Source organism: Benincasa hispida, unplaced genomic scaffold (genome assembly GCF_027475165.1).
Source record: "Benincasa hispida cultivar pf3 unplaced genomic scaffold, pf3_genome.v1.1 HicScf1096, whole genome shotgun sequence".
Classification (NCBI taxonomy): domain Eukaryota; kingdom Viridiplantae; phylum Streptophyta; class Magnoliopsida; order Cucurbitales; family Cucurbitaceae; genus Benincasa; species Benincasa hispida.
In genome coordinates, this window is record NW_028325407.1 from 19,088 (window position 1) to 31,583 (window position 12,496).

The 12,496-nt window shown below is 29.3% G+C and overlaps 1 protein-coding gene and 1 long non-coding RNA gene across 2 annotated transcripts; one reads left to right on the top strand and one right to left on the bottom strand.

Moving 5' to 3' along the window:
- Positions 1-1,202: 1,202 nt before the first annotated feature.
- Positions 1,203-9,625, bottom strand: LOC120079928 (putative beta-1,3-galactosyltransferase 8). Its single transcript, XM_039034386.2, has 8 exons — positions 9,192-9,625; positions 9,046-9,110; positions 8,799-8,971; positions 8,458-8,715; positions 7,352-7,439; positions 6,860-6,985; positions 6,651-6,760; positions 1,203-1,454 (listed from the first exon to the last, which is right to left on the bottom strand). Exons 1-8 carry the CDS (start codon positions 9,357-9,359, stop codon positions 1,306-1,308), a joined length of 1,137 nt encoding a protein of 378 aa, XP_038890314.1. The 5' UTR covers positions 9,360-9,625; the 3' UTR covers positions 1,203-1,305.
- LOC150031610 (uncharacterized) lies at positions 8,412-10,803 on the top strand. The gene is made up of 2 exons (XR_016525706.1): positions 8,412-9,025; positions 9,215-10,803. It is a non-coding gene; the product is annotated as an uncharacterized LOC150031610 (long non-coding RNA).
- Positions 10,804-12,496: the final 1,693 nt, after the last annotated feature.

The following is a 12,496-nucleotide window of genomic DNA, read 5'->3' on the forward strand; positions in this document are numbered from 1 at the left end:
AATGATAGGCTATAAAGTTGAAACGTAAGATATTAAATTCCTTTTTCCACTTAAATTCTGGAAAATTTAGAGAATGAGTTGAATAAAATAAAAAAAGCAATAGTACTAATAATAATAATAATAATAATAATAATGGTTGGAAAAATTCAATTACGTAAATATGAGACCTTCAACCGAACAACAGAATTAAGGAAGATAGAGAGGGTAACGAAATTAAAATTGACGCAAAGAATGTCAGCCAACTCCTACTTTCTACGTATCACTTCTTACTTCCTCATTTTACACAACAACAATATATATATATATATAACGTTAATAAAGGGAATAACTTGTAATTTACTACATTTTTCAACCTACTTTGGCTTTATGATTGATCTCTTTCTTCAACAAGACAAACACAAAGTAAAGGTAAAATTACTTCCTTATTATTAAACTTGTGTTTCGTGTTTTCATAATATTATAATTTTACCTTTTAGGTTTGAGTTTTATTTCAATTTTATTCATAAGTTTAAAGATTTAAACTTTTAATAATGTTAGAATTTTCACTTAACATCCCCTTTTTGTTTTTGTGTTAATCTATGTTAATTAATTGAAAATAATTAAGTTTCATGATTTGCCATCAATGTTAAAATTAAAATTAAAATTTTGTTTCAAAATTATTTTAAATTAATTATTAGACATTGATGTCAAATACTGAAAGTGAGTACTTAGTGAACAATTAAAATTTAAAAGTGTAAATTTTAAAACTTTGGGACTAAACTGAAACAAAATCTCAAGTAAAATGATAACATTTTGGATTAACTTTGTAAATGACCATAAGTACGATTGCCATAACCATTGGACAAATATATCAATTTATATGATTTTGTATTAATTAAAACTTCAAATTAATTATTAGATGAATTTAAATTCTAAATTTTATAAATAAATCATTTAAGTTGGGTGGATGCTTATAATATAATAAAAATAATAATATTTTAATTTATCTACAAAAATGTAAAAATGTTTATTCATTAATTTAAATATTATTTTTTTATATATAAAATTTTTCTAGAAAGTATTCATCAATATTTTCATCTGCGCTTAACCTTAAAATTTTCATCGACATCTATATTTTAAATCTTGATATAAACCGACCCTCATTTAAGTTTTTTTTTTTTTTTTTTTTTGAGAAATAAGAAAAAGAAAAGGCGATTAAATGATGGAAAGCAAAAGAAGGGTAACTTTTGCATTTATCAATTGGATGTTCTTTGTAGTTATTTTCCCTCAACAATCCCTTTCCTGTAAAGGAGAGGCACAGTTGCACTAAACGGCGACGTTCCAAATAGCTCCATTGCCTTCTCCACATAGCTTATGAACTTCCTTCATCCTGTCCACGGATTCACAAATCCCACTGCATGACCAATCAAAAGTCGCCACGCATACATTCCCTCCATTCGATTTTGGCTCGCAATCTATTATTTAAACCCAAAAATCCAACCATAATTAGAAGATTAAATATAAACACAACCATATACTTTTAATTAAATACAAACACAACAATCCTTTTCTTTGGGTGTTCACCGACTAAGTTGAGTTGGGTTATAGTATCTAAATGGGTCAAGTTAGTAACTCAAGTAATCTAAATATGGTCTCCAATCTAATCCTTAAAAATTTGGCTTAAATTGAGTTAAATTGTCGAGTTATTATTATTTTTTCTTAGGTTATTTTCAAATATAAGAAAATGGACCAAAATATTTACAAATATAACAAAATTTTACTATATATCTGTGATAAACTGTTATCTATGTTTTTTTCTATGTCATGATAGACACATATAGTAATCTATCGCGATTTATCGTAAATAAATTATGATATTTTAGTATTATTTGTAAATATTTTTTTTTAACAAATTTGTTATGAAATAATTTCTTTTTCTTCTTAATTTAAAATACTTAAATTTATAAATTTATCTACAATACGTATCTAATAACTAAAATCTCATAAAACTAAACTCTTACATATCAAATATCTATAATATTTATTACAAATTTTATACCAAAACATTCTTGAAAGAAAAAACATAAAGAATTCGCAAATTCATCGATTTTAAAAAATATATATTTTTATTAATATATATGTAATTCGGGTTGGGTTGGGTTGGGTCAACCCAATTTTTTTTATTCAACCATAGACCCAATCCAACCCAAGAAAAATAGAAAACATTCAACGCAACCCAATCTAAAAACAAAATTAATCCAATCCAACCCTTATAATTTGGGTCGTTCGGATTGTCGGGTCATTTGAACACCTCTATTTTCTTCCTTCATATTTTATTTTCTTTTAAGGTTAAGTGGTAAATTTTGTCATTATAGTTTGGAGAAAGTTAAAATTGAATCTCTATAGTTTACTATTAGAATTTAGTTCCTTTGATTTGAATCCCTATTGTATGGATTATTTATGAGCATTTCATCAAACCATAAAAACTATTTATAAAATTTTACCAGACAATAAACATGAACTTCTAGCATTTATAACCATAGAGATTAAATTTCTAACTTTATTAATTATAGAGCCCAAATTTGTAATTTAATATTTTTCAATTATTATTTTGAATATTAAAATTTTGAAAATTTTATTTTGATACCTTATTTACCTACACAACCCAATGATTTTTTGTTTTAAAAATTAACCTTATAAATCCGATTTCTTTTTAGATTTTTAAATATCGTCGAGAGAAGATGGTTAAGGCATCGAAAAAGAATTTGGAAGAAAAAACTTTTTTAGTAGCCTATCGCGACGGTATGTTGAAAAGCGTCGCGAAAGGAGGTTTCTCCCGACGATTTCTAACCCCGAGCCCCAGCACTCCATCCCCCCTCTACTTTCCCTCTTTTTCTTTTACCACTGTTCGTTCTATTCGATTTTGTCGTCCATCGTAAATGTACAATTTTTTTTTTTCTGTTTGTTTGTTTTTTCTTTCAGAGATTTGAATGTTAGTATTTTATTTTTAAATTTCTCTCTAAGTTTATTTATTTAGTTTGTTTATTTTAGAAATTTGAAATGATTTAGATGAGGTTGACTATTCTTATTGGGAATTTGAAGTATTTTGTTTATTAATTTTAGTAATTTACAATTTTGTAGTATTTTACTTTTTTTATTTTGAATTGATATATTCTAATACCACAAATTTATTAGCAAAAACATAATATAAACTCTTTAGCATAAGTGGGTATTGAGATGAAAGATTTGGTTTGAGATAGTTTGATTGTTATTATGTTTTAGTTAATTGTTGTTATTTGTGTGTTGATAGTGGATGAGTGAACTTGATATTAGTTTTACGCTTTAATTATTTTATTATTATTATTTAGTTTTAATACTCTTAATTTCAAGTTGAAGTGTTAGATATATTTTTGATTAGTTATTATATTTATATGCTTGTTAAATTAGGGGAGGTGTGGGGACATTTGAGTATTTTTTAGATAATTTGGGTTAATTTATTGTTGAATTATATGTATGTTTGGAATGGTTGAATATTGAATTTGAATAAGTGGAAGTTCACTATCTCTTGCCATAAATCCTAAAAATACATAGAAGCACATTTTCTTTTTCAAGCAGTTCAATGGTAGAGAAAAGAAGACCTATTTAACATTATTCATTTGTTTAATAATATTATAGAGGAGCAACGAGTTGAGATAAAATCCTTAAAGGCAAGAATGGGTGAAATAGAAGTAAAAAGGCAAGCTGAGATAGATGACTCGAAGTCATGGTCTTACAACTCATGAAATCACAAGGAGATATATTGAAATAGGTATGGACTCTTCAACTTTAGTAGTAAATGAATATGTTGTTATCATGCAGTTATGGTAATAATATAGATGTATACAATACTTTAAGTTTAAGTTGAATTTTAATATATTTGAGATTGGTATATGATATATTGAGTTTGAGATTAAAGTATGTATGGGGGGAGTGAGGATTGCCTAAAGTTTGTTCGAATTTTGTTAACGTTCTTAGGTTGAGTTTAAAGTTGGTATAGAGGTAAATGCATAGTTATGTTTAAGTTTGAGTTGAGTTTCAAGTTTTATATTGAGTTTAAGATTGATATATGGATAAATTTCTTGAGTTTGAGATTAAGTTTAAGATTGATATATGAATATTGAGTTTGAGATTAAAGTGTGGGAGAGGGAAGGAATTGCCTAAAGTTTATTTGAATTTGTTAATGTTCTTAGGTTGATATATGGATAAATGTATTGATTAATATATGGATAAATGAATAGTCATGTTTATGTTTTATATAAATGTTGCTAAAGTTAATTATTTAGTGGCATTAATATTATTTAAATTTGTATTTTGTAGGTATCTCAAGGTTTGTGTTCAAGATGCATCTCTGGACGATGAAAGTTAGGTTGTAGATTTGTATGTTGTAAGTATTTCGGAGTATATGTTGTGTCGATATTATGTAATGTTTTTCGATGTTTATGTTTCGTGGATATAATGCAATGTTTAAGATAATCTTACTTTTAGTTGTTTTGTGGAGATTATGTAATGTTTAAGAAAATTAATTAAATGTATTAGTTGTTTCATTATAGTTTATTTTACTAAATTTGTAAGATTCAAATACGTTTGATATTCAGTAGATAAGATTTTTTTTTTTTTTCTAAAAAAAGACCATTTTTGACACCCACTTTAAACGTGTATGGGAAAAATAATAACTATTTTGATATTTTTTTTTTTTACCTTTTTTCAACACTATTCCAATATGCCGCAAGGAAAAGTAGCCTTTCCTAAAATAGGTTGACGTCGGGAAATGCAACTTTTTTCGATGCTATAATTGTGAATTTGGCATCGGGAGAAGTTATTCTCACACAAATTTGGAATTCTCCCCATGCTTAGAAAGTGTCGTAGGCAGAAGGTAGTTCTCCCGATGCTAAAAAACTAATTTCTAGCATTGGGAGAAACGCCTTTTGCTAAAACACTATCTAAGCATCAGGAGAAACCCACCCCACTTCTCCCGTCGGGAAATCTATTATTCCCGACGACGAAACTTTTTTACGTCAAGAGAAGGTTTTCTCGATGAGGCTTTCTCGACGACCAAACCGACAGTAAAATTGGTGTTAGGAAAGCTTTCTCCAATGTTTTTTTTGACTTTTTCCGACGCTTTTTGCCATTGAAAAAAGCCAGATTTCTTGTAGTTAGAGAATTATGATCATCGTGAAGAGAATAAATACAATAAAAGAATGTGAATTCTTCAAATATCTTATCAAGGTGAAATTTGTTGGAATTTTTTTTTTTTTTACAAATTACTAGAAGAGTGGAATCTCACATCCAAAAAGAAATAGGAAAGTCATAAGTTCCTATTTCTAAAAGGAATAGGATTAAGTTCCTATTTCAAAAGGAAATTAGAAAGTAACGAGTTCAAAGTAACATAAAAAGGATCCTATTTGCTTTGTTTTCAAGTTGTCCTAGTTAGAAACATTGTAAAATTTTGAGAATGAAAAATGACGTGATTGATACAAAGTTTTGGGACAACACTATTGTAATTGGGATCAGAGAGAGAATTCAGTACGGTTGCATGAAAATCCCATAGTAGATTTCTTTCTAGTAGTAGTGGTTTGTTTTTGTTTTTGTATTGTTTTATTTTTTTTTTTCAGTTTTGGAGTTTTTCATGTACATTCATTTGTATTTTGTATTTTTGTTGTTTTCTCTTAACACTTTCACCCTTTTAGTTTCTCTATTTTTATTATCCTTTTCTTACTTATGTTTTTAAAAATCAAGTCAAGTAGTGTAATTAATAAAAGTAATTTTTAACTTTTTTTTTTGAATTTGACTAAGAAATCAAATGTATATTTAAGAAATACAAAAATTGTAGTAATAAAATTGGGAGGTAATAAAATAAATTACAAAAACAAAAAAGCAGAAATAAAGTCATCATTAAATGGAACCTTAGTTTTTTATTTTTAAAAACATTTGGTGCATCCTACTAGGCTATATCCATCTTTTCGGCCGTCCAAAAAACACTCCATCAAAGTGTGTCATGTGACAAATTGAAAAACATTATTTTTAGAAAGGAGCATGTGATTAGGTATATTTCCTTTTATTTTCGAGTTTTGAAAATTAAGCTTTCGAACACTACTCTCACTCCTGAATTATTTGTTTTGTTATCTATTTTTCAAAAACGTTTTCAAAATCTAACCCAAATTTTGGAAACAAAAGAACTGTAGTATGTAATACGTGTATTTGCTTTTAGAATTTGGCTAAACATTCAATTGTTTCTTTAAAAAGAATGAAAAAAATGATAAAAATATAGTGGACAAACAAATAAAAACATTATGATCTAACTATGAAAATATGTTTGAAAAGAGAGTCAGATCCTTTGCCCCATTACAACTATTCAATTCGAAGTGATTGTACGATAGAGTGATATTTTCTTTCGTGTATGGTTATGATTTAGACTATAGACATGAAACATCACAATTTAATGGTGGACAATTACATTCTTTGTCCTTTAAATGTTCATAAATTCCTATTTTTTACTTTCTATGCAAATAATTACAATTGTTCAGATAAAACTATATAAAAGATTATTTTATTAATTAAAATATTTTTATTAATTTAAATTTCTATTTTATTGATTAAAAAGTGTATGAAAGTTGAGGTTAATGTAAGGTGACCTGGAGGTGTGCCACAACACATAGAACGATCGTCAACATGTTCGACCTCTAAGCCAATTAACCAAGCTCCCAACGACACGTCTTCATTTGCATATCTATGTAATATTGGACTAAACCAAAAAAAAAAAAAAAGAATTTACTTCGTTAGAAATGGTCAAAAGAAGAAAAAGAATGGAAAAAAAAAAAAGATAGGGTTATAATTTACTTACAAATTAAGGGAAATGTAGGCAGCAAGGTCTTTAGAAATGGCATAGATTTGGCCAGTGGCATGCCTGAAATACTCATTCCCTTTTTCTCCAAATTTCCAATGCTCTGGCTCATGATACTTCAATCCCCTGCTCATCCATTTTTCCATATATTAATACCAAATCTTTTCCCATTAATGTTTTCAAAAGAACCTTCTGCGAAATATCAATTTTGACGATTTAGTCGAGGATCCTGAACTTTCAATATCATCAAATTTGATTATGGACTTATAATGTTGTATTGTAATTTCAACTCGATGATACGTTCTCGCTCTAAGTATCATTACAAAAGTTCGCCTTATTTTTATGTAAAATTTTATTTTATTGAACTAAGTATCATTAAAAAAATGATTTTAACCAAACTAAACTGATGCATACCGAATTACGATAGTTCAAAATCGGACTGAACTGAATCGTGCACACATGAAAAAAATGACGAGAGAGAAGAAAACTCACTTTTGAGAGAGAACTGGGCCTGACTTCATGCAGCCCATGTAAATCCTGGGCTTGGACCTATGCCGTTCTAGCACTGTCACCAACGCACCTACACACAAGCCTCCACTTTTGAATATTCCAAAAATGTCCTTATCTTTATAAAGTTTCTAAACATTCAATTTTATATTTAATGAACTTTTTTAAGCTTTCATTTTATTTCTAAATGTATCACCGAACTATTCTACATTTTTTCTTACATAAAACGAAAGTTCAGTGTTTTATTAAATATTAATTCAATTTTAAGACAAGCAAAATTTTAAATTCTTAAAAAAAAAAATTGATGTGAGCATATCTTAACTAATATATTGATGTGTAATGATAGAAAAGTTCGTATTAAATCCAATACTAAAAATATTTATAAATTTATTAAATGTAAAATTGATAGTTCAAGCTATATTTGATATTATTTTATTTTCTATTTTATGTTTATTAAAATTATGCTGGTTATTTCAGCTTTTCTTTTTATAGGCTTTTCACATCCTCTAAGAATATATTCGATTTCTGAGTTAAATTTTAAAAACAAAATAAATATTTAAAACAATGCTTTAAACTTTTGTATTTAATTTATTTCAACATGTACTTAAAAGATTAAGTTTCGAGTACCACTTAAATGTGCTCAGTTTTATGTATTTCAATCTCATGACACAAAAAAACAAATATATATTTTTTAAAAAATAAGAACATTTTGCTATATGATAAATTATGAACATCAAACAATTAGGTGAGACGCAAAAATAGGTTAGACATACACTTTATTTTTCTTAAGTTTTAACATCCTTTTTTTAAAAAAAGAAATTTTTTTTAAATAAATTGCAATCAACTTATCTTTGCACGACTTGTGTCATGTGTCAAACTTTCTTTATAAATAATACTTAGATGCAACTTAAGTTGCATTTTATATTTTCTCTTCTTTTACTCATAGAAAAGAGAATTTTTTTTGATAATTTTTTAATTAAAAAAATTTTCACGGGACAATTTTGATGCTGCTCTCTTTTTAAAATAAAATAAAATGTTTCTATGCATAACGTATAAAATTCAAACGAACTCAAAGAGCTTTGTTTGATTACCCAAATTGACATGAACATCGTCGTCAACCTTCACGTAAAACTCCGCCGCCCACAGAGCCGCCGCCGTGGTGAAATACAGCCGCGTCTTCGTCGACAATTGATGGTAATCTTCCACATGCCTCAGTCGCAGAAAGTCACCATGCTCTTCCTCCTCCTCATCTATGGCTCTATCCAATGCTCCACCAGGTCTTCCGCTCTTTCCTATGACGAATCGGACCACAATCCCTTTCTCTTTCTCTAGTTTCTTCAACGATTCTCCTGCGCCGATCATCAATTGTTCAATCCGACGCCGATTTCTCAGTGAATTTTTGTTTTCGAGTTAGGGTTTCGGTTTTACGGACCTCGAGGCATCCATGTTTCTCGAATCGAGTCCCGGCGTTTCTTGCTGCTGAAAGCCGTATTGATTCCGATCACCACAAACGCTTTCTCCGGAGGCAGCGGCCTCGGATTCCTCCCGTTCGTTCGTGATAGTGCCATTTCCATCTCCCAATTTCCGAACGTTTTCTCCAGAGATCTGACGAAACAAAGCTTCAAAAAGAGAACTCAACAGAATATCAACATAATTTCGGTACAATCTATTCTCCTTACTGAAGAGCTTGATGCGTTTTTGTAACTTCCACCATAATATCCTGATCATTCGATTCCACTAGTTTCTGCAGAAGAATAAAAACAATCACATTAACATTACTGTTTTACATTGTGCAAAAAAGGAATTCGAAATTAGTTAAACTCACTCGTTTATGGTCGCAATCTGTAGTGGCTGCCTCAAGATTTTCAAGATGGTTAAGAAACTGAGGATCTTTGGTTTGAATTCTGGTGCGGCCAGTGAAGAGCGATCCTGCAAGAAAGCTTGCAAAGCAGAGGACCAAGGTGAGTTTACCATTCATTGGCTTTCCCCTCATTTTTCTGCGTTTCTGCTTCCTGTTTAGCAACTAAAATTATTCAGCTTCAACTACAAATTCTCATTGCTTGCTTGCAATGGTTACTTATAATTCATTTATGCATATACATATAGACAGATAGATCATAGAGTTTAGGGATTGTGTCTTCATTTGTGGATTCATTGGGTTCATGAAGCAATCAAAATAAATTCTGGGTTATGATGGGATGTTTGAGATTTGAACATATCATATGGGGGATCTTTAAGATGGGAATGATGAGATGTTTTTATATGAATTATGATTGAGTATTGAGTGAAGAGAGGCTAGTAATGGGGGAATGCCTAAAAATTGAATTAAAGTTGAAGTAAATGCAATTAGGCAAAGGCAGCGAGAAGGTGGAAGAGGTTGGCAAATGGAGGCTTATAAAGTTTAGATGAGTTGAAAATAGCCAAACAATGATCAAAAGTGAGTGTAACACAAGTAATTAGGTAATGTACCTTGAAAAGTAATGATGGGGATTAAATTGAGGAATTAATTAGAGAGAGAGAGAAAGTGAGGAGGGATTTTGAAGTTTTGAGTTTGGGAATTGAATGATTGAATGAAGATTATAAGAGGAGAAGAACTGAAGAAGAGTGGAATGAAAGATCTAAGAAGAGGGTTTAAAGTGTAGGGAGGTAGTTAAATCATGTGTAGTGTGTGGCCCAACAAACTGTCTGCTAAACCTTAACATTCAAATTCTAAGCCAATTCCTCTGTTTCTGGGAAGCACCTACGTATACACTCTCTCCTAACTTAGCACACATTTTCACTAATCTTTATATTATTTGGATGTCGAGAAAATTCGTAGAATTTTAGCCTTTTAGGGCTATTTGAATTGCTATATGAATTTTGTTTTAAGTTTTTTTAGATTCATTTGACAAACTTGTTTTTTTAAACTATTTTTGTTTTTGGTTTTTAAGTGATTTAAATAGTAGAAATTTTGAAAACAACATTTTTGTTTTGTATTTACGTTATTTTGAATTTGAAATCTTGAAAGGTGGAGTTATATTTAAGAAAGAGGATAAGAATTTATGAATATAGTATTTCATATCATAAATCTATTTCATTTGTGTTAAATTAAAAAATATATAAATTAATATGTTATTAAATAATATGATATTGTATAGTAGTAATCATATGCCAACACGAGCATATTTTAATCACTTGTTCTTTATTGTTTCCTTTACATGGTTATCTAGTTCTCTGAAGTGATTGATTAAAATTCTAGTTGTAAGTTTGACATTAGAAACTCTCTCCTTGTGCTGGAGGTTGACAGAATTTGGTTTTATGATATTCATAATTTCCTCAAATTAGGAATTAACGATCCTTACGTTACTATCGAGACGAGGAAGCTAAAGTCCACCATCGTTCAGCTCAATTATAAAGAAAAATTAAAAAAAAAAAAAAAAAAAAAAAAAAAGAAGAAACCTATATAAGTAAGACCATAGATAATTCAACTCAATGTTTGACTTATCAATTTTATAAGTTGGTGTTAAATAACTCAACTCCCCTAACTTCAAGAGTGTTTACCATTGAACTTTGAACATTTATTGACAAACTTCATATTTCCCTCTTTCTCTCCATCTCTCCAATGTTTTCAACGATTCCACCCGTCGGTCGCTGCTAACGACCGACTTCGACGACAATAATCGCTGGTGACATGCTCCAACAATCATCTTCGGCGAGTACCTTTCATTTCCTAACTCTGACAACAACCACCATTGGCAACATCTTCAACGACTATCTTTGGCGACCAAGCTTCGACAACTACCTCCGACGACCACCACCTTTGACAACTAACCCTAACAATGACCACCTCTGACAATCATCTCTAGTGACCATCTCTAATGTCCAACTTGACGCACCTTTGGCAACCAACTTCAACTATCACATCCATTGACCGACTTTAACCACAAATTCCATCGATTATCTCCAATAACCAACTTAGTTGACTATAGACTAAAAAAAGCAAAAAAAAAAAAAAAAAAAACTTGGTGAAAGTGTTTTTAGATAAAATTAAAATTATTAGTTCATAGTATTTAATAGATATCTTATATAGTAGTTTATACTCTTAGGCTTTACTTTTTGTTTCATCTAAATGGCCTCACACCGTTGATGATAGTTGTTCTCCCCTATATACTCGCAATCATCACCTTATCTAACTAACATGAGATTTTGATTGCATCCTTGACATCAATATACATGCATAATAAATCATAACCTACTATTTGACATAAGATGCCATAAAAAGCCTTAAACCCTTTGATGGTCTATTATTTTATTTTTATTTTTATTTTTATTTTTTTTGTGGTGCATTTTACATTCATACATTTCACGTATGTGAAAGAATATTGTAATCTTGTTGTTTGTATGAAACTAGTGTATCTTGTTTAATCAAATATAATGGTTACATGATATAAAAATTATAAAATATATGTGAAGGTGTTAAGTTGCATGTCAATTGAATGTTAAAAATTTAGAAAAAAAAATTAATAGATTTATTGTGATAAAAACAATAAATCTGTTATCATTTGGAAATTTCGCAAACTAATTGATGAGCGGATGGTACTCAATTCAATTACATTTGGAAATTTCGTCGATATTGTTATCATTACTATTACGGCTATGGTTATTATTAGTGTTATAGTATGAAAATTATGAACTTGTCACATTTATTGTAACTAATTACCATTTGACCTTAAACGATAATGGTAACAAAAAATATAACAGATTCATAATTCAAAGTAAAGGTGATAAAAAAAATCTAATTATGTTTGTCATTGTGATTTATTAATGAAATTTTTTTACAGATATACTAATTTTTTTTAATAGATCAATAAATGTGGCCCAAAATTGAGCTTTAGGGACAAATGAGATGTTTCAAAAGGGAATTTGAAGTACGCAGAGGCTCGCAGCGCATTTCGGCTTAGCCGCTGGCTGAGGAGGTTGCAAGTGGGTAGCAAATGCGTGGCGTGCTTCTCCACTCCTTTCTTTTTGTTCTTTAAAATTCTTTGCTTCTCCCAAAAATGATTTTACCAATAATATAAAGATTTTTTTTTCTCTATAGATTTTAGGTTTAGTTTTCATTTAGCACATGGATTTTAAAATGTTATCCTTTTA